Source organism: Lathyrus oleraceus, chromosome 6, assembly GCF_024323335.1.
Source record: "Lathyrus oleraceus cultivar Zhongwan6 chromosome 6, CAAS_Psat_ZW6_1.0, whole genome shotgun sequence".
Classification (NCBI taxonomy): Eukaryota; Viridiplantae; Streptophyta; class Magnoliopsida; order Fabales; family Fabaceae; genus Lathyrus; species Lathyrus oleraceus.
The window spans coordinates 311,754,121-311,777,354 of record NC_066584.1 but is presented as its reverse complement, the minus strand read 5'-3'; the positions used below and the strand labels follow the sequence as shown (position 1 = coordinate 311,777,354).

The 23,234-nt window shown below is 31.7% G+C and overlaps 2 protein-coding genes across 5 annotated transcripts; both read left to right on the top strand.

Moving 5' to 3' along the window:
- Positions 1-10,566: 10,566 nt before the first annotated feature.
- LOC127095394 (uncharacterized) lies at positions 10,567-13,986 on the top strand. Its single transcript, XM_051034092.1, has 4 exons — positions 10,567-10,668; positions 12,226-12,313; positions 12,451-13,308; positions 13,409-13,986. The coding sequence occupies exons 1-4, from the start codon at positions 10,567-10,569 to the stop codon at positions 13,984-13,986; spliced, it is 1,626 nt and encodes a 541-aa protein (XP_050890049.1).
- A 1,205-nt stretch (positions 13,987-15,191) lies between these two features.
- Positions 15,192-19,654, top strand: LOC127098378 (uncharacterized). Of its 4 annotated transcripts, none has more exons than XR_007793345.1 (9): positions 15,192-15,518; positions 15,624-15,767; positions 15,848-15,915; positions 16,192-16,242; positions 16,352-16,411; positions 16,494-16,985; positions 17,137-17,253; positions 18,227-18,380; positions 19,421-19,654. XR_007793345.1 is itself a non-coding variant. In XM_051036963.1 (8 exons), exons 1-8 carry the CDS (start codon positions 15,389-15,391, stop codon positions 18,230-18,232), a joined length of 1,068 nt encoding a protein of 355 aa, XP_050892920.1. In that variant the 5' UTR covers positions 15,192-15,388; the 3' UTR covers positions 18,233-18,552. The 4 variants fall into 4 exon arrangements, 2 of the variants coding, with proteins under 2 accessions (XP_050892920.1, XP_050892919.1); XR_007793344.1 differs by having other exon boundaries at positions 18,214-18,380; XM_051036963.1 differs by lacking the exon at positions 19,421-19,654 and having other exon boundaries at positions 18,227-18,552.
- Positions 19,655-23,234: the final 3,580 nt, after the last annotated feature.

Here is a 23,234-nt window from a genome sequence, read left to right as displayed (position 1 = left end):
AATTTAATTGAGTAGAACAAAAATACCAAATATTAGGTAGTTGGTTAGCTATGAAGTTGATTGGAAAAAGTTTAAGATCCAACTTAGACAAAAATCTAGCAGGAAAAGCATTAAAATCCATCCAAGGTTCCGCAATTAGCACAATGTCTGGCTTATTAGCTAAGATTAATCTTTTTAGGGTCAATCTAGAATGCGAGTTTCTAATACCCCTTATATTCCAATATAGACATTTCATTGAGAATGTTGTGAGGGAGCTATCTTTGATTTGATAGCATAAACTAGTTTACCACCTTGTGAAATAGGCTTATGTTTCTTTTTCTTTGTTTTAACCAGTTGAAAACCTTGCTCATCAACATTAGCAAGCCATGTATCCTTTTGATGTGCCACCACCATTCTAGCTCCAGTTTCATTTTGAATTTGACTATTGAAGACTCTATTTTCTTCATCCTCTTTCTCAGCCAGGTTTGCTTTGGATTCTTGCATGAATTGCATATCTTTCTGCACTCTATCTTATGTTGACTTCTCATGTTCAGACAAAACTTCTTAATTCAGAAGCATTTGAGCTAACATCATCAGGCTCTTTATTCTTATTATCATCAACGTTCGTAATATATGTGTCAAAAGCTTAAACTTGTACAATTGCATTAGGAACCACTACATTCTCATGGATGACTTGCACTGATGGGCATGGGCATGCAATATCAGTAACCAAGTTTTTGTCAAACTTATTCTTTCATGAAGTCATTCCGATGCTCCTGAATCCTATTCGTGAAAGGAGAGCTAACTATTAAAAGTCTATTTGTTTCAGAATTTTTTATTAAAACAATTTTGTTTAAATTTTTTATAAATATATATTTTTAATTGTTCTTAAAATATTATTTTAAATATTTACTTTAATATTTTTTAATATTAAAATTTCAAAAAATCAATTTTAAACTATTTTAAATAATAAAAATATTTTTGAGATACATATTATAGAAAAGAAATAGTAATTTCGACTATATTTTAATGAATTTAATTGATATGCACCGACAATGTAAAGATTTTTTACAAAGTCAGTTAACCACAACCATTGATTTATTTGAAAGATTCGACTTTTATTTTAACCACTTGAAAAACATTACGAACGAATGATTGTGATGTATTGACAATGTAAAACTTTTTATATTTGTGCATATTAATTAATTTTTATTTTATTATATTTATGATATAAAATATTAAAATTAATATTTTAATTTATAAACTACGAAGTTAAAAACTTTAAATATTTTAAAAAATATCTAATTTTAATATATAAAAGTTAATTAGCACCATAATTACTTAATTACCCTAATTACAATCCATAATACAACTAATTTCATGTTCCTATAAGTAATTTCGTACTAAACTCTATTTAATACTCTAATTAACTCTACCATTTTACAATTTAATAAATTTGCCTCGACAACATAAAAATTGATTCAACTATATATTATATAAAATATAATTAAAAAATTGATCCAAATATATCAAAATGTGATAAAATAAATTACCTATTTATTGTTGTTGCAATCTTATCATTCCAAAATGAAATCAATATCCTGAAATCAAATTAGTTATTATTGTAGTTTTTTTGCCAAATATTATCGTTGCTTGATTTTCTTTAAATGACAAAATGATTTTTTTTAATAATAAATATTACCGTTATTTTATTGTTGTTGCAATCTTATCATTCCAAAATGAAATCAATATTCTGAAATCAAATTAATTATTATTGTAGTTTTTTTGCCAAATATTATCGTTGCTTGATTTTCTTTAAATGACAAAATGAATTTTTTTAATAATAAATATACTGATTTTTTAAAGGGTTAAATACACTTTACCCCCCTGTAATGTTAGCGAGTTTAGGGTTACCCCCCTGGTAAAGTTATTTTTTCAATACCCCCCTTATGTTATGTAGATTCCTTCATAGAACCCCCTAATATCCAGGTGGCATGGAATCTTGGTTTTTTATTTCAGACGTGGCTTTTTAATTTTTTTATTTTCACATGTGAATCTTCATTAGGTCTCCAGCATGGCATAAACTAGAAATTAGGGTTCCAAATCCATCCCTCTCTCTCTTCGTGAAATCCATCCCTATCCCAAATCCATCCCTCTCTCTCTTCGTGAAATCCATCCCTATCCCAAATCCATCCCTCTCTCTCTTCGTGAAATCCATCCCTACCCCAAATCCATCCCTCTCTTCATCTTCGTCCGTGTCCCCTTCATCTGGGTTATGGGTGGCAGCAAGGCATCTTCCACGAGTGAAGTTGGAAACGGCTTACCAAGATGTGGATGCAATGAAACCATGAAGTTGTGGGTCTCCAAGTCAATTGAAAACCCCGGTCGCAAATTTTGGAAATGCAGGAATTATATGGTGAGCAATTTTGAAGCATTTTATTATTTTGAGTTTGATTTCGAAATTAATTGTTGGTGGTGTTTGTCTCAAATTGCAGAATGGGTGCGGTTTATTTTGTGGGATGATTTGGTCAGTGAGTTTGCAGTGAAAGAAACCAATCCGTCCGGATGCCGCCAATGTGAAGTCAACAAGGCTTATTTGATTGAATTTGCTAAAGAGATTGTTGAGGAGATAGATTGCAGAGTCGGAAAGCTTAACAAGTTAGAAAAACTGAAGAAAAAGATTGCAATGGAAAAGAGGAAAAATTTATGGTTAATGTTTGTAATTGGTCTGTCATGGATGTTGATAGCAGCTATGGTTAAGTTAGTCTAATGAGTCTGTCATGTAATTGTTATGTCATTAGTGTTTTTCAGCAATGTAATGTTGAACTTGTAATGTGTTCATCAATGAAATGTAATCTGTTCATCAATCTTAAACTGTCAGTGCAGCATCATTATTTGATTAAACTTTCAGCATTCAATCTACCAATAATGACAGAAAAAAGTTATATCATAATGAAAGAGCAAAATTGCAAAATCATCAGAAAACTACAGAACAATTTTATAGTCAGTAATTCTAAAGAAAATATGACATAGTAAACATATAAAGTCAGTAATTCTAAAGAAATATTGAATTTGCTACAGAACAATTTTATATGCAGGTGGTAGAGGTGGTTCCATCTCAACTTGTAATGGAGCTTTAGATCTCTCAAAATGTTGGTTGTGCATTGCATTACATGATACATGTGTGTTTATTATGTTTTTCATCCCACTATATTGTTGCATAACTGTACATATAAACCTACATTGATATTTCCCTTTAAATATCAATTAAAATGCATTTTATATCAGTAAGCATCGATACATAAAGCCTCTGCATCGATACATACAGCATGAAATAAATCACAAAACCTTTCTGTTCAGTATGCATCGATGCATACGAGCCATGCATCAATACATGGAAGACAAAATACTCTATGCATCGATACACACGATCCCTGCATCGATACATGACAAATTGAAACAGCCTGTGTATCAATACATACGCACCAGGCATCGATACATACTAGTGTAATAAGCACTTGCATCGATACACACGACTTTTGCATCGATACATGAATAATAAATTTCACCAAAATTTACATTACTTACAGTATGCATCGATGCACACTATCATGTATCAATACATAAAGCTGTTTTGTGGTATAACAGCAACTGTTTTTGCAGCATATAAAAGACAGGTTACAACAGCAGTGCAAAAACACGAATTCATTGAGGGAAAACAATTGAACACAGATCAAAAAGCAGTGTTGGAGCAATTGTTTTGAGAGCACATAGTAACCAAACTGTAAATGTACAGACACTTGCAGAGTTAGCATCCATTGAAGAGTTAGCATCCAATGGCAAATGGCATCCATTGAAGGTGAGTAACTGAATTTCAATTATGCATGTTACATCCCATTTTGATATACTAAAAGGATTACAAAATACATGTCTTCAAAGATCAGTTGGCATTACAAAAGAGTTTTCCAAAAGGATTACAAAATACATAGCAGAAACATAATAATCAGTCCCTCATTTTGAAGTGGGTATGTCTTCATTTTCTGGTAGGGTAATTGGTTTGTCACTAGATATTCCTTCACCTGTTATGGGTCTTTTAAACCAACTCAACTTGATCCTCTCACTTTGCCTTCTTTTGATGATAGGTTTTTTTTCAACCCTTTTTCTGGATTGTTTTGTGATTGAGGCAGCCACACTAGATCCTGTTTGACTCATAATAGTTGGAACAGGCATATCAGTTGGAGGCTGTGGATCAGTTGGAACAGGCACATTTGTTGGAACAGTCATATTAGTTGCAGTTGGCATATCATTTGCAGTTGGCATATCATTTGCAGTTGGCACATCATTTGCAGTTGGCATATCATTTGCAGTTGGCATATCAGTTGCAGTTGGGGCAGGCATATCAGATGCAGTTGGCATATCATTTGTAGTTGGCATATCAGTTGCAGTTGGCACATGTCCTTTTTTAGGTTTTCTCTACAATGTAAGACACAATGTATGGTTGTCATCACAATGCATATCACAATGAAGAATGTAAGACAGAATGTAGAATGTAAGACAAAATGTATATCACAATGAATTACCTTTCTTTTAAGTGCATTGGGATCCTGAGTGGTAGCCTTACAAGTCATAGCATTGTGACCAAAATTATCACATTTGGTGCACTTATATGCAACACCAGATCTTCTCTTCCTTGCACCATCCTCTCCACTTTCTCTTATCCTAATCTTCTTAGGTCTACCAGGACCATTTTTATATGCAGGTGGTAGAGGTGGTTCCATCTCAACTTCTGGCCACATATCTTGACCATTGATTGGACTTACTGAAAATCCATAACATAGTGCAAACTTTTCTCTTGTGTAACAAGCATCAACAAATTCATCAGGGTTTTGCTTTCTATAACTCAGAGCAGCTACAGCATGCCTACATGGAATTCCTACTAATTCCCAAAAATTACAACTACATGACCTTTTAGCAATGTCAACAATAAATTCATGTGTGTTGTAACTATGTGTAACCTGAAAAGTCTCAGCAATTGACCATGTTGGCAACCAATGACCACTCCTGAACACCTCATTATCTAACCTTCTCCTAGGTATTGGCATCACCTTATGTGGCCAATTTTCTAGTTTACTTGCAGAGGTGGATAACCTATTCATCAGATATTTTCTTATCCACTCACACATTGTGAGTATAGGTTTGTCCCTAGCAGCTAGAATGGTAGCATTAAAAGACTCTGAGATATTATTCATCAATGTATCACATTTAGGGTAAAAAGAAAAGGCATGCTTACACCAGCTTTTGGTAGGAACAGCCATCAACCAAGTCCAAGCATTGGGATCTGCATTCTTCAATTCATTCATCTTTTGGACCCATGCCTGATAGTATGTGGCTTTAGCAGCTCCCATCATTAAATCTCTAATAAGGGCTCCTCCACCAAACCTTTTCTTGAAATTAGCATACAAGTGCCTAAGACATAATCTATGCTCAATAGTATCAGACAATTCTTCAAATACAGCCACAAGTCCCTGATACAAAATAGAAATTTTTTCAACATTTAGAGAATAGAATAATTTGCAACAACAGAAAGATAGAGTTAAATACATACCTTCTGTTGATCAGAGATAAATACATATCTTCTATCCTGACCAATGTCCTCCATTAGTAGTTGTATAAACCATCTCCAACTCTCCTTTGTTTCATTTTCAACCACACCAAATGCCAAAGGGAAGTATTGATCATTAGCATCCCTGCCTACAGCAATAAGTAACTGTCCACCATACTTGGTCTTTAAGTGACATCCATCAACCCCCACAAATGGTCTGCATCCATGAATAAAGCCTTTCTTACAGCCATCAAAACAGAAATAAAATAACCCAAACCTTGGTTGTATGGATGGACTAGGTCTTTCTACATTTATCTTCACAGTGTTGCCATGGTTTACCCTTCTTAGTTCTTCTGCATACCTCCATATGGAAGCATACTGATTGTCAGCATCACCTTCAATTATCTTCTTCGCAATTAGCTTAGCCCTCCATGCTTTTGCAACAGTAATACCCACAGAATATGTTTGCCTCATATCTTGGATGATGTCTCTTATCCTGACTGTATCAGAAGTTTGCATCCTCTTTACCACATGCTTGGCCACCCACTTTGAGCTAGCAGACTTGTTGTTCAAAACCCTAGCACATGTGTGCTTATGTACAAGTGTTTTTATAGCAAAAGTCTCCTTGTGGCCCACCTTAGAGCATAAGACTAAAAACCCACATTTATGCTTACACACCACCCTTACCCTATCTCCCTCATTTTTCACAAAAGAAATTTCCCTCCCATTAAGCACTGACCACTCACGGATAGCTGCCCTAAAGTCATCAAGTGTGTTGAATTCCATACCCCACTTGAATATAAAGTCTTTGTTTAGATGCTCTTTCCTAAACCTAGCATACTTGGGCCTTTCTTCATCACAAGAATCATCTGGGTCAGAACTATTCAACTCATCACTATAGTATACATCATCTGAATCCATACTCTTATTGGGCTCCTCCATACTGTTATTGGGCTCCCACCTAATAGGCTTAGTAACATCTATTCCTTCAAAACCATCAAAGTAAGCAGTAGCTCTTTCATCTTCACTGTCATCTAACCCTTCTACCTTCTCCTCATCTAACCCATCAATTCCATTATCAGGGGGGTGGTCATCATCATTCACACATTTAGGTTCCCTATCAGCAGGGTCCATGTTCCCAGTACTATGTTCAACATACAAATCTCCTTTCACATTCATTGCACTAAAGTATAGAGCAAAATCATCAACAGCATCATCTTTCCTAATCAGAAAAAAACCATCTTGAATTTCTAAAACTTTTGTCCATACCCTAACACAATCAGCCTTATACCCTAACCTACTCAACAACTTCTCAATGTTATCCATGTTCCAATTTGAAACATGTATCCCATTAACTGTCGTATCCGTACCCCCTCTGTATATAATTTCTTCTTCAAAAACCCTGTAAAATTCACCCCCATGGTGGAGTGTAACACTAAAGTGTTGTGAATCCTGTCAATATATTATACCCACATGTCAAAGATTGTTGATTTCAAAATTTTACCCTACGACATTGATGAACTTCAAATTTTTACTAACCTCGGACTTTGGACACTTCACTGAGCTCGTCTTCACTGAGCTGGATCGCTTCTTCGTATTCGCTGAGGTTGTCTTCATCTTCGTCTTCACTGCGGTCGTCTTTCTCGTTTGCTTCGTTCCCTGCATTCTTCTTCTTCGTCTTCGTCTTCCCCTGGAAATTTCGTCTTCGTCTTCCCTGCTATGTTCAGAACCCTAATTTTCTAAGGGGGTATTTGAAATTAAAAAGTGTAAAATGACACATAATCACTTTAACAAAATTAAAAATATGTCAGGTGTAGGACCTCTTATTAGATTCCATGCCACCTGGATATTAGGGGGTTCTATGAAGGAATCTACATAACATAAGGGGGGGTTTACAAAAAATATTTTTACAGGGGGGTAATCCTAAACTCGCTAACATTACAGGGGGGAAAAGTGTATTTAACCCTTTTTTAAAATAGAAACCAAATTTGAATAATAAAGATAGAAACCAAATTTGAATAATATAATAATAGAAACCAAATTTGAATAATAAAGATAGAAACCAAATTTGAATAATACAATATTCTGTTTGGATTCATATATATATTTTTTAAAAAAATCATTATGTAATTGCAATTTTTATAAATTCATTCTGTGCATTGACAATATTTTTTCTTAATACTGTTTTTTTCTTACATTGACAATATTTTTTCTTACCTATTTATACTACTAAAAAATATTACCGTTATTTTATTGTTGTTGCAATCTTATCATTCCAAAACGAAATCAATATCCTGAAATCAAATTAATTATTATTGTAGTTTTTTTGCCAAATATTATCGTTGCTTGATTTTCTTTAAATGACAAAATGAATTTTTTTAATAATAAATATTACCGTTATTTTATTGTTGTTGCAATCTTATCATTCCAAAATGAAATCAATATCCTGAAATCAAATTAATTATTTGCATTTTTTTTGCCAAATATTATCGTTGTTTGATTTTCTTTAAATGACAAATTGAATTTTTTTAATAATAAATATGAACCACTTAAATTGTAGGAGCGTGTGTTTCTTTATATACTCTTTTTTTTTTCCAGGTTATTAGGTTTGTAATTTTATAGTCATCTAAATTTGCAGTTACATTAATTTTTGAATTTTTTTTCAGTGAAAATGAGTAGAAAGGTTGATTCTGTGAAAGACATCAATGACTCAAAAGAAACTTGGCGTCTTGCTGTTCGAATAATGGATGTTTGGAGTGTTGTGAATAATAAGGGTATTGAACATTTGGAGATGATTGTTATGGATTCCTTGGTAAATTGCTTTTCTTTTTTTAAGTATAGATTTTTGTATGATAGTTAGTAATTACAACAAAATGTTTTTTTGTATAACATATAAAAAGAAGATTATTTTTATTTTGTCAGGGTGATCGGATTCAGGTCCTTATTCGTCATGACCATTTACTGAAATGGAAAGAGGTCATTAAGGAGAATATGACCTGCATTATAAACAATGACAGTGTCTATAACAATGATTTTCAGTGGAAGGTATGTGATCATTCAAAAAAAATTGTGTTTCTTGGTGGTACCACAATGAAGGCAATTGAACTTCAAAATATTCCACCTAAAGGATATTTCTTTAAAGATTTTGGTGAGATACTTCAAGGCAAATGCAAAACCGATAGACTGGAAGGTAATTTAAATTCTATTATAACTTATATAACTTATATATTTGCAAACACATTCAATAATGAACCTTACTTTAATGTAGATATTATTGGTGTTGTTAGTGAGATAAACCATATCCAATCCAACACTTCGGGGAAGAAAGTTGTTGTTTCTGTTGTGCTGAAAGATTTGAAGTAATGCGCATTGTTTTCATAACTTATGTGTTTGATAAATTTATATATTTTGCATCACTGAATCCCATCATATAATATTGTTTATTTATATTGCAAAATAGGGGTAATTGCATAAATTGCAATTTATGGGAAATCTATGGATCAAAATTTTTGGCTTACTACAATGATCCTAAAAACAATGGAGCTATTGTAATTCTGCTCACTCATACAATGGTAAAACATGGCCAAGGTATTACACTATCAAACTTTATAAATACATAGCTAATTTGTATTTTTCATTATACGTTCAATAATATTTATATTAATTATACAATTTACAGTGTCAAATGCATGGAGTGGTTCCAAATTGTTGATAAATGAAGACATCCCTGAAATTCAAGATTTTATGTCTAAGTATGGATTTTATTTATTTATTTATATTCAGATTATTATACATAATTTTTAATTTCAAAAACAATCTTATTTCTATAGGTTGCCTACTAATAAACAGAAGGAGAAGCCTACTCAATCTGCAAAATCTGTTTCTAATTGGTCTGGTGGTTCTCAGTATTCGCCAGTAGAAAGGTTTGTTCATAATGCGAAATGTATGTCCTTAAGTCAGTTCTGCAAAATCAAACATGTAAGTTGAATACTATAGAGCCGAATTTATCTTTACTATTACAATTATATTGTTTGCTTTTTGAAATTAATATCATTTTTGATTTGCTTTTAGGAAACTTTATGTGTTACTATAGCAACCACATTGAAATTTGCTGTCTCAAAGTATGGATGGTTTTATTATGGTTGCACAAGGTGTTCTTCGAAGGCACCTAATCCTGAAAAAGCTTATGAATGTTCATGTGGGCAAAAAGTCGAACAGCCTATACCAAGGTACATATAATCTAGATGAATTGCAAATAAATTTGGTAATGGATTTGTTATTAATCATATTATTTTCTTCGTTTAAAATACTATAGGTACAAGATTGAGATATATGTTAGCAATGGTGAATCAAAATATCAATTTGTATTCTGGGATTCCGAATGTGCTGCTATACTTGGAATGACTGCTGAATTTATGCATAACTCTATGGTGGAGGTACATTGTTATACATAAGTTAAAATGTTAATAGTTTATCGAGTTGTAAAGTTCAGATTATCACTCATGGTTGATATTTTATTTTTCCATTAGAATGGAGAAGATGATCCAATGGTTTATCCTGATGAGCTTGAAATGCTGTTGAATAAGAAAATGGCTTTTAGAGTTAAGGTGCAGCCAACGTTTTCCCAAGCGTCTGTTTGGAAGCTTTGTGATGATGAAGCCTTTGTTAAAGAGATTGAAAATGACTACATAGTAGAAGACGTATAATATTCACTTAATTCATGTATTATTTAAACATTTAACAAGTATAATAAATATTCAATGTTTCAATGTGCAGAATCAGTCTAAAACTGAATATGCAAAGTTGGTCCCTAACAAAGAAAATTTGGAAACTTCCGCAGTAAGTATCTTCATTTGTTAACATAATAATTTTCTATGATAAATATTGTATTATTATAATTCATTTTATATCTGACAATTAATTTTTTATATTGCAAGCAAACATTATCTGCATCTGGTGAAAATGATCCATAATCAATCATTCTAATGACTCCGGCTAAGGATGTTGTAATTGCTGACAAGGGTGAAGAAGTTGATTTTGAAGCGTCTGGCGCTACGCAATTATCAGGCACCAAACCATCCAAGAAAGTAAAGATAAAACCATCTTCTTAATTAGAATTTTCAGAAATTTGATATTGAAATATATTTTATGAACTTTTTAGCACCAAAATGAGTTTAAGTATGAAGTTGTTAAGAACATGATATGTTTTGGTTGTAGGATGTGTTCTTACTTTTTTGAAGTGTTTATTTTGTGGGATTACAATTGACATTTATATTTCATGTATGGTTTAAAGGATTTAAAGGATGATAATGAGTATTTAATTCATGTGTGTGAAATTATTCAAAATCCTATGTTGTTATGTTGAACATTGTGTTTTGTGTGTTCTTTCAACTACAAAATTTATATGAGTATTATATCTTCAAATGTTAATAAGTATTTTAGATTGATAACAAAATACGTTGTCATCTTATGAAATATGTGTATACGACTAAATTATAAATAGATTATTGCATGTCATGTTTGGTTTCAGCATGCCTAATGGTGTTAGAAATTAAAAAAACAAGTACATAAAAATTTATTATGAAATCCTTCAAAACTAATTATAGAAAACACATAGAGACACATTTTTTTACAATTTTTTTTCAAAGTCTAATACATATGTTAAAATTGCAGGTAGTTCAGAAATGTTGGAGCAATGTTTGAATCTTGCATTCAACTGAATTAAGGATTTATAAAAAAAAACAAGGTATAATTATCATATACAGTGAATTGTCTTTTGATTGATAATGGAAAATCTACATTGTTTGTTTGAAATGATTAAGTTAAGCATGCAACTATACTTTTTACCAATCTCACGTCATCATATATAGTATTATAACTCAACATATTTAAATTATTTATTTGTCAAAATATAGTTGAGGGTTGAAATGAATAATTATGTCCACTGCCTCCTTTCTATTGGCTAGGTCAGTGGAGTATTAAAATAATTCAGCCGTAAGATAATTAATGTTATGCATGATTTGTAATAAATCAATAAGAATATCAATTCTTTATACATTTAGTTGTACAAGAAAACGATCGTAAATAATTAAAGTGGGCTAAGAAAATGGGCCCCACTAAATCCCACTATATATTATATAAAATATAATTAAAAAATTGATTCAAATATATCAAAATACATTAAAAGAGAGTTTTTCATTGGGTAAGGTGATGTATGATATGAGTAATTTCCAATGGGTGAATTATTTTATGGATTTGAGATAAAAAGAGAATTTTGAAATCTTGAATTATGGTGTGGATTTGGAATAAGAGGTGGATTTCCAAAATATGGGGTGTTTTGTTGATTTGAGATACAAAGAGGACTTCCATCATTTTGCATAAAATTGGAGCATGTGTTATGTTGATTGAGGTTCATTTTCAAATGAAATGTGTACACAAAAAAATTAAATAAAATAAATTGGTCAAATTTATACTAGATGTGAGTGAAAAATGTGATAAAATAAATTACCTATTTATACTACTAAAAAATATTACCGATATTTTATTGTTGTTGCAATCTTATCATTCCAAAATGAAATCAATATCCTGAAATCAAATTAGTTATTATTGTAGTTTTTTTGTCAAGTGGATATGTGGTTGAGCAGTTGGGAAATAAGCTCATATACGAAGAGCGGAGTTACAATCCAGCCGAACAATTGCAAGAATACAATAATTTGTTCTTAAATCTTATAAGTAAATATGTTAAATGTTTGTAAATTTTGTCATAATTTTATAAAGTTAACTTTTAAAGTATGATTTTATCTTACAATTTTTTTAATGTATAATTAATTTATTCACTGCATGTTTGCTATGTATTTTTTTAAAATTAGATGAGCAAAGAGGTGTATTCAAGCGAATAATAGAAGCAGTAAACAATCAACAAGGAGGCGTATTTTTTTTGTATGGATACGGTGGCACAGGGAAAACCTACATGTGGAGAACTCTAGCTTTCTATATAAGATCAAAGAAACAAATTTGTTTAACTGTTGTTTCATCGGGCATAGCTTCACTACTACTTCCAGGAGGTCGAACGGCTCATTCAATGTTCAAGATTCCAATACCTACAATGGAGTCTTCTACATGTAATATCGACAAAGGTAGTGATCGTGCAGAGCTACTAAAAATGGCAAAGTTGATAATTTGGGATGAAGCTCCAATGGCACACAGATTTTGTTTTGAAGCGTTTGATAAAACCTTTAAAGACATAATGGGGCGTTCCAATTGTTCTGACAAATTATTCGGAGGGAAAGTAATTGTATTTGGTGGAGATTTTCGGCAAATATTACCAGTTGTACCAAGGGGCAGCCGTTCAGATATAATACATTCTATAATAAATTCATCATACATCTGGGATCATTGTGTTGTGCTGAAGCTTACAAAGAACATGCGACTCCAACAAGCCGGCAATACTTCAAGTACATCTGAATTAGAATTGTTTTCTAATTGGATATTAAAAGTTGGCGATGGGAAATTGGAAGAACCTAACGATGGTTACACGGATATTCCTATTCCAAATGATTTCTTAATTTCTAACTATGATGATCCACTAGAAGCCATTGTTAGTGAAACATATCCGAATTTTCTTAACAATTACAAGAATCCAGAATTTTTGCAATCAAGAGCTATATTGGCAGGAACAATTGAAACGGTTGACATCATAAATCAATACGTTTTGGGATTCATACCAGGTATGCGTTATCCATTGTAAACATATTTATAGATACATTCATATATTTATATGTACTAACATAGATTTATAATAATAAAATTTCAAAAATTTTCCCAAAGGTGAAGAAAAGGAATATTTAAGTTCAGATTCTGTAGACACTTTTGACGGTGAAGGAAATGAAGCTTTTGATGTTTTGACCCCGGAATTTTTGAATACACTTACAACTTCCGGTCTACCTAACCACAAGATTAAATTGAAGATTGGGACCCCTATTATGTTGCTTCGAAACATTGATCAACCTGAAGGTCTCTATAATGGAACAAGGCTTATAGTTACAAGATTGACAAACCACGTTATCGAGGCAAAGATTATATCTGGAAAGAATATTGGAGGGGTTATCTATATTCCAAGAATGGATATGACTCCAACACAATCTCCGTGGCCATTCAAAATGACTAGAAGACAATTTCCCATAACTATATGTTATGCTATGACAATTAACAAATCTCAAGGTCAGTCATTGGATTATGTTGGATTGTATTTGCCTAGAAGTGTATTTAGTCATGGTCAACTATATGTTGCAATATCAAGGGTCAAAAGCAAAAAAGGGCTTAAGATATTAATCCATGACAAGTATAACCATCCATTGAATTCTACAACAAACGTCGTGTTCAAAGAAGTTTTTGAAAACTTATAGAACGTAAGTTTTTCATTAGTTATATTATATCAACAAATGTCGTTGTTTATTATTAGAATTTTATTGAATGAGTTGTATAAAATATACATTATGTTTTAACATTTGTTTATATGGATGTAATTGTTTTTTACAGGGTAATGAATCATCACTTCCTAAAAGGTTGCGGACAGGTTTTGTATAAACCCAGTTTTTTAAGGACCAAAGAATTGTACGAAGTTAAATCATTTTTGTTGCTGAACTTATTTCTCACAATTTTAACTAAAATTGTGAACCTTTTGTTTCAATATCTTTTGTTGCATTAAACCTTACTGTATCAATTGCAATTAATTTCAACATTTGGTAGTATTCATTACTATATTTTAAAACAAATGAGGTTCTGGTATTTCTTTTACATGGTTTATGTATTTTGGTTAAATAATCATTTATTATGAAGGTTAATATTTGCGTTTTTATACCTCAAATTAGTAACAGATTAGAAAATTTCATTCATTACTAAATAAATATATTTTTATTTCTTATGTCCAAAATCTCAATGATAAATGGAATGTTTATTCATAACATTAACAATAGAATGTTTATTATATATCAATATACCAATAAATTATAAAAATATTTTTGTATTATATTTTTTGATTATTTCCTTAATATAGTATACAAAAAAATTAAGCAAATTATATTACTATAAATTAATAATGTTTTACTTTATTATGTCCCAAACTGGAAAAAGTTATTTGTGGAAATTTTTTGAACCCATTTATTGATCATTTAACATCCATTACATTAAAAAAAACTCTTATGCAATAAATTGTGTACGTTGATCTAACTATATATATATATATATATATATATATATATATATATATATATTATATATATATATATATATATATATATATATATATATATATATATATATATATATATATAAACAAAAAAATATATTATATTTTAATTTTTTAAAAATAAATTATTGCACTTGCGCGACCCGTGCGAACGCACGGGTCTTTTACTAGTTTTTATAAAAATCAATTTTAAAAATTCAATAAAAATGTAGTAATTTTTTAAAACTAAATCAAACATGCCCAAATGCATGAGTGCGGGATATTGATTCCATGATTTAGTCAAAATTAAAACGAAATCATTTAAAATGATTTAAATGAAATTAGTTGTTAAAAAAGTATTGCGAAACTCAGTTTACTTAGAATAACCTGCCGCAAATTACTGACCTGGACGTGTTCGCTGATCCTTATCCTTAATTAGGTATACATTTTGAAACGTATATAAATCAATTGAAACTGTTTAGAGTAGTTGCGAGAAATCACACTCAATCTGTGTTCACTCCCCCCGCACAAAAAGTCATTTTGTTGCGGTGAATAATCAGAATCAGAAATTCAGATTAACGATGAGAAGATACAATTCAAATTCAGGAAATTATCGAAATCCATGTATAACTATGCACCAGCCTTGGGCTTCTCTTCTCGTTTACGGAATCAAGCGAATCGAGGGAAGAACATGGCCTGCTCCAATCACAGGTTCCGTCTTCTTCTTCTCATTCTTTTTTATTTGAATTATTGTTTATGCATATTGATCTGTTTCAACTTTCCACCCTAAGTTTTGAAATTGTTTAATTTGTTAAGGTCGTCTTTGGATTCATGCTGCTGGTAAAGTTCCGGAGGAGTCTACGATCAAAGCAATGGAATATTTCTATAAGGAAATTTATGCACTACATGGGATTACTGATATCAGTTTTCCTCAACATTACCCTGTTTCTAGGCTTTTGGGTATTATTATACATTGCATAGTTCATACCACTGCTGTCACACTAGCACACTCGATTCGCTAACTTGAATGCTTGATTTAGGTTGTGTTGAAGTTGTTGGTTGCTTAAATCGCGATGAGCTATCATGCTGGGAGATGGTTCCTGAATCGGTACCGTATCAGTGTCATTTACCAAGCTTTTGTTTTTAAGTAGACTTAACAGCACTTTTGATTTCTCATGGTTATGTTTAGTTTTAGTGTTAAAAGGACCTTATTGTAATAAGATAAATACTTGAGATGTAATTTATGGAATTGAAACCTAGGGGAAACTAAAATTGTTCAATCGTGATATCTGAATTTGATAGACCAACCGCGCAATTAGGACTTTTAAATGATTTCTAGTTATCCGTTTTTTTTACTACATTAACCCCAGTTTTCTCTCTTCAGGTACGACTAGAAGCACAAACTGATTATTGTTGGTTGTGTGAACGGCCACAGGTTTGTGTCCTTCTAGTTCTGTGCATTTCTATCATTGTAGGAGTAACTAGTATGTGTGTATCTGTATCTGTGTAAGCTGAATGAGTGCTTTTTTGTTCTCTTATTCTAGAAATTGTTGATTCCATTTGAGATGCGAGGTTACCAAGGCGTTTATAACTTGGAAAGAAAGGTAATTATGGTTTCAAATCTACATCTTCCTTTTTGGTTTTGTGTTGCTTGGAATTAAGGCTGGTTTCTTTTCGTGTTCAAAGATTTATGAAGGTGCAGTTAGAGGGTTAGTCCCGGTTGATAGCCCTATGCCAGTGAAATTTCCACTTCCGGATCCATCTAACCAATTTTCTCTAAAGCCGGGTCGTGTCTCCGCGCTTACCCATGATTTAAAAGCAACTGAAGTGGACAAGTCGTCAACTTTAAGTCTGGCCATAGCTGGGGCACGTGCAGCAGCTGTTCAGTTCGCAAAGAAGGACTATAATTCCCAAAGTATTGATCGAAACAATCATCCTATCAAGATAAATGCTAATCACGATGAGACTCCAGCTGCTAGATCCGATTATTTACGGCCACATCAAAGATCTATGGAAAAGGACAATCTACAGTCCACTGAGTTAAATGAGAAATTTGATGATGGTTTCGTCTCATTAGATCAGGAAGCAAAAGGCAGTAGTAAAGTGAATGAGGGAGGTAGCTCATACCATCAGTTACCTCATGCTGACAGGAGACAACATTTTCATCCCTCTACAAAGGTCAGCAGTCACTTACCTTACATACTTGCTGTTGTTCCCTACCTCCTGCAAAATAATACAAACCTTCTCCTATTAATAGCTGTTGTTGTACAATATAATCGTTGTTATTCTTTTTTCGTCTAAATGACACCTTCATATGGAATTTGATCAGGGTATTTTGGGATATAAACCAAAGTTCAATTGTGACAAGTATGAGAAAAGTAGTATGCAGGAACAATTTTCAGGTGCAGAAGCAGATTTGAGGCAGCATCCTCGTCCACCATCCAAGGTATCTCTTTCTGTAACTGGTGTAATTGCTATCTTCTGTCATTCTGTGTTACAGATTTTAGTCTCATTTTTGTAGTTTAAGGCTAGAAAAAACCAGTGGGACTGGGGATAAAGGAAAAATATGACAGGAAAGAATCTTTCATTTGATGTAAAACTTACACCAAATGTATCACCCCTTCTTTTCTTAAAGGGACAATAAATAAATCATGTTTCCTGTTGACATGACAGGTTTATGAGCTATATTGGTGGTATAGTTCTCTAGTCAATATTGAGATATTTGATTCGCTATTACCAATTAGATATAGAATCACTCGACATTGTGGATATTTGTTTTTGAACTGAGAATAGATTGTTTATGGACAATTACATGGTGATGTAGGTGATCTTCCCTATAAACTAATATTAGGACATGAAACGCTATGAGGCAGTTATGGACAAATATGTCAATTTTTAGTGAAGTACAACACCTATGATGCTTTAGTTTGGCTTGTCCATTGTTTAAGTGTTTAGTCTTTGTCATCTCAAAGTTGTCCAAATCTTATTATGGCAGCAAACACAAATGATGCCAATTTGTATCCCCTTCCATTCGGTTCCTGCATCTTTGTGTATGTTGTCTCGATTCATGTTATGTATCCGTCAAACAGAAGTTGCTCGTTTGTGCATGCATTCGTTAACTTCTTTGTTTGAACTCAATGTTTTTGTAGTAACTGAGGGAACATACCAAATTCTCAAATGGTGGCTCATTCATATCTAGCAGGACATACTGCACATGAATGAGGCTACAACTATTTCTGTAATTGGATTACATAGTTCTACATTGGTATCGCAACATTGTTCTGAATATCAGATTATCAGTCACTTTCTTTGCTTACTTTTGAGATAGAGGAGTAATTTTGACAGTATACTACTTGATAATAACACTAATGGGATAATTATTCATGCCTGTTCTCATCCTTATTAGATTTTTGCTGCAGCGATGAAAAGCATCAGCAAAGATCGTGGAAAGAGTCTAACTGCTCAGAGTCCGATTGTGAATTTGTAACCTAGTGACTGGATTGTTACTTATTATGCTGAAAAATAAAGCTTGGAAGTGGATGCTCACTTGAACTCATTTGGATGCTTGAGTCCGTAAGTTATACTGATTTTAATCTGTTTCTTGGTGTCTGAGTGGTAGAGCTCAGATTGTTGTATGTATTAATAGAAATTTGCGGCTATTGAATGATGGCAATTATAAGCTCTGCATTCTGCAGTATCGTTGGTTTCCAAATAACGGTTTCAAGTAAGGTGTTTTCAAGTTGAATTGATTTTGTCTCTAAAATTTACTTTAATTTGAAGTTATAATTTATATTTTTTTTTACTCCAAACAGCACTGTTGGACTGCGTGTAGTATGTGTAAAGTCAAGTACAAATTAGGCTTTTCAGAGTAATAATCTTATTTTATTAAAATTAATATACAAATAATTTGTATAATATACATTGTTAAGTACAAATTAGGCTTTTCAGAGTAATAATCTTATTTTATTAAAATTAATATACAAATAATTTGTATAATATACATTGTTATTATAAACTTGTTTTACATTGACATTTATCGAAATATATTAATTTTCCATTTAAATTCACTTTGTAACTGTGTTTTTAAATGATGACTTGGGAAAATGAAAGACTCTCATTGTATGTCATCTAAACTCATTTTAAACTTCAACACATCTTATATACTTTTTATATGATAATATTTTATTTATGTCAATTAAGGCATGTATAATTTTATACCAATAATATTATTGTATAAGCAAAATTGTGCTAGAGTTCCTTAAAGTTAGGGTGTTGGGTGGTGAAATATTACTTACAGCATATTAATATATGATTAAGTATAAAAATTGAGTTTTTGTGTTTTTTTTTTTGTCTGAAATTTATTTTGTTTTTGATTTATCTGATATGAGTATATTCCGTGTTTAAGTAGTAGTATTAGAGAAAGAATTCGAATTTTAAAATCAGTTTTTTTTAAAGACAAAACGAGTCTGGCTTGCCAAACATGTCCGTTTTGTCTGCATTTTTTTGTTGGTCGGATCAAAGTTTTAGACTCTCACCCCATAATTTGTTCGTCCTATTTTTTTTTTGTGGATTTTTGCATTTACAAGTATTTATATAAATCTTTGTATTTTTAGGTTTAAGGTGCATGCTCGCGGGGCCACTTCACCCCATCCTCACTTTTTTATGGGACAAATCAAAATTATAGGCTCGTACCTTAATTATGTCTATCTTGTTTTGTCTCGTTTTTTGTGGACTTTTTACGGGAGAGATATGCCCGTTTGTCACCTCTAATTTAATGAGAATGTTGTGTATTTCAGACATTTCTAGATTTTAAAATTCAGAATCTAAGATTTTTTTTAGAATTTCAACATGGTGCCCATAGGGTGTGATGAGTAATCTCTAATTTTTTGAGATCCAACTCCAATAAATGTGAATTATAAATTTAAGCCAGTGTGGGTTGAATGCAATTAAATTGACATAAAACCCAATCCATTAAAAAGTTATAAAAATGATAATTGAATATGTCCAGCATATCTCTCTAAAAAATTTCAAAAACACAAATAAGAAGCGAGTTCTCACCAAGTCTTATAAATAAATAAAAAATGCATCAGTTAATCTATTTACACATGCATTTTATCTGAAAATATGAGATATCTTGACTCTAAAAAAAGTATAGTGTGTAAAGTATTCTTTCATTTGTTCGCAAATATTAACTCAACTGGCTGAAATCGATATTACTAAGTTTGACATTATTACCAGGATTCAAACTCTTGTATTCATAATTGTATAGGTGAGTTTCTAATGGTTATTACTACTTCGTCTAGGGATAAAAAAATATTATCTCATTTAATTAAAAGATGTCAATAGACAATATTCAAATTAAAAAAATGTATGAATGACTATCATTAAGTTAATTTCAAGTCAAAGATTATTTCAATTATTCTTGAATTAAATCCTACATGCGAAAATACAAATAAATAAGATTTGGGAGAACATCTTTTATGTTGGAGATTCGGGAAGCTATGAAAGTGTCAATGGGTTAAACGTTCATGGTTCCAAGAGACCTTGACACCACGTATTCACCCAAAAACTTTAGACCACGTATTCACTCAAGAATTTTCACACGTCAAAAAACCAGGTTGAAACTTTATGGTGAAACTTCCATGTCGGCAGAAAGCTTTTTAATCATCGACATAATCCACACTACACCTTGCATCAATTTCACTCAATGCTTTTGTACTAACCACTCAATGCTCTTAAATCGAAGATGATTAAAGGTAAAAGCAAAATTGATAACTAAGCTAATGTATTGTATCGATTTCCGACTTATCATCTATTCTTATAATTTCAATTTCCTAGCGGATTCAATCCCATTCGATTACAATACCCACTGACAAGCGCAAATTGGTATTATATGATGCATGTTCCTAATTTTCGAATTAAACAGACGGATTTAAGCAGACGCGAATTAAGCAAACACGACTTAATCAAACACGATAACGAAAAAGCTACGCTAACGTGATTATAGTTAAGGATCATACAAACAATCAAATTTAATCAAATCTTTCCTATAAGAAATAATTGAATTAAGCAAACGAAAGTAATCGAATTAAGAAAACGGATTTATAGGAAGAATTGAAAAGAAATCGAAATTAAACTGAAATTAATAAAAACCTCAAAGTGGAATTTGAATACAACATATCAGCTCTTTGGGAATTAGCTCTCCATGAATTGAGTTTTGAATTTATAATTTTACTCGGAGTGCAAAAGTTCAAGTGTGTGGGAATTTGATCAGTGCATTTTGATGCACCTTCTTCTACTATTGTACTTAGGCAAATCTATAGTTTATTATATTATTTTTACTATTTTAATGTCTTTTAATATTTAAGTTTATTTTTGTCTTTATTTTATTTTCGTACTTTATTTTCAACATAAATAGTTATTTGATACCTTATCACTATGCAGATCCTAACTTGAGATACGAGAATTAGATTGATGCGTTCTAGTATGAGTTGGAAAGCTAAGAGAAAGAACTACAAGTTTCATGTTGAAGTCAAAAGCTGATTCTAAGTGAAGAAGGGTCGAATAAGTCGTTGAAGTTCCAGACTTAATTAAAATAGTTAGTTTGAGTCTGTTTTTGTAATTTTCGGGTCGGATCCTATAAGGGCCCGAATTTGCCTTTTATTATATTAGGTCTTTCACTACTATAGTAATCCTACTTCTGAATTTGGATGATATAATATTGCTTAGAAGATTTCATGGAGAGCGAATTCCCAAAGAGCTGATTTGTTGTATTCGAATTCCACTTAGAGGTTTTTATTAATTTCAGTTTAATTTCGATTTCTTTTCAATTCTTCATATAAACTCATTTTCTTAATTCGATTACTTTAATTTGGTTAATTCGATTGTTTCTTATAGGATATATTTGATTAAATTTGATTGTTTGTACGATCCTTAACTATAATCACGTTAACCTAGCTTTTTCGTTATCGTGTTTGATTAAGTCGCGTTTGCTTAATTCGCGTCTGCTTAAATCCGTTTCCTTAATTCGCATCTGCTTAAATCTGTTTTCTTAATTCGGAAATTAGGAACATACATCATATAATACCAATTTGCGCTTGTTAGTGGGTATTGTAATCGAATGGGATTGAATCCGCTAGGGAATTGAAATTATAAGAATCGATGATAAGTCGGAAATCGATACAATAGATTAGCTTATTTATCAATTTTGCTTTTACCTTTAATCATCTTCGATTTAAGTTTTGAACCTTAAAAAAAACCCTTCTTTTCATTTGTTTGGTTATAACATTCAAGAGTCTTTGTGATACGACATTCGAGTGTCGCTTCCGTTTTACTACACTTTTAAACTTGTTTTTGACCCGTGTGCGACAGCGGATCAAATTTGGCGCCGTTTCCGGTGACTTTTGTAGATTTTAACCATTATTATAGTAATAGGTGTTGTGTTTTAACATTTTTTTGCCATAACTTTCTTGCGTTCTGGTCTTTTTGCGTTTTAGGATAAAAAATTTATTTTTTTAAAGAAAATCGTCTCAAATTATTCCGATTCTTTGGCGATTAACTAGGAAAAAATCAAGGATCAAAAGCCTCTATTTAGAAACTAAATAGTGGGTGTCGTTCTAAAAAAGCCTTTATTATGATTCTTGCATTCTGGTCTTTTTGCGTTTTAGAATAAAAAAAGCTATTTTTTTAAAGGAAATCATCTCAAATTATTCCGATTCTTTGGCGATTAACTAGGAAAAAATCAAGGATCAAAAGCCACTATTTAAACTAAATAGTGAGTGTCGTTCTAAAAACCATAAATTCCTTATTTTTCTATTTTTTATGATTCTTTTCTGTTTTGATAGTTTCAGAAAATTCTGAAAAAAATCTCAAAAATTTTAATTGACGTTATTAGATTGATTTTTATGTTTTTGTATTTTTTTCCTTTTATTTTAATAGTTTTTCCCCCGTATTTCAATTGTTTTTTCTTAATAGGGACATTGTCGATATTTTCCTATTTGTTGTTGCATTGCTGAATTAGTTATGTGTTTTCTCATTGTTTATTAATTTTTTTTCTATTGAGTTTAATATGGCTTACCAAAGAACTCTGAGAGAACTTTCTGCTCCTGATATGAATTACAATGGTTTATGTATTGAATATGTTGATGTTACCGTTCCTTTTGAGTTGAAATTTGGTTTAATACACTTGTTGTCAAGGTTTAATGGTCTTGTAGGTGAGAATCCGCATAAGCATCTTAAGGAATTTCAAGTTGTTTGCTCTACACCATTGAGACCTGGAGGAATCACCGAAGATCACATCAAGCTGAGAGCCTTCCCGTTTTCACTACAGGGTGCTACCAAGGATTGGTTATATTATCTTGAGTCGAATTCTGTAACAACTTGGAATGATTTGAAGAAAGTCTTCCTTGAGAGATATTGTCATACCCC

What these genes read in the sequence shown, in the direction of transcription:
- LOC127095394 (XM_051034092.1), top strand. Translation starts at nt 10,567, where the DNA reads ATGACTCCGGCTAAGGATGTTGTAATTGCTGACAAGGGTGAAGAAGTT. An exon ending in GCACCAAACCATCCAAGAAA is followed by an intron (nt 10,669 to 12,225) that starts GTAAAGATAAAA and finishes GTGGTTGAGCAG; the next exon opens with TTGGGAAATAAGCTCATATA. An exon ending in TTTGTTCTTAAATCTTATAA is followed by an intron (nt 12,314 to 12,450) that starts GTAAATATGTTA and finishes TTTTAAAATTAG; the next exon opens with ATGAGCAAAGAGGTGTATTC.
- LOC127098378 (XM_051036962.1), top strand. Translation starts at nt 15,389, where the DNA reads ATGAGAAGATACAATTCAAATTCAGGAAATTATCGAAATCCATGTATA. An exon ending in GGTTGTGTGAACGGCCACAG is followed by an intron (nt 16,243 to 16,351) that starts GTTTGTGTCCTT and finishes CTCTTATTCTAG; the next exon opens with AAATTGTTGATTCCATTTGA. An exon ending in TTTATAACTTGGAAAGAAAG is followed by an intron (nt 16,412 to 16,493) that starts GTAATTATGGTT and finishes TCGTGTTCAAAG; the next exon opens with ATTTATGAAGGTGCAGTTAG.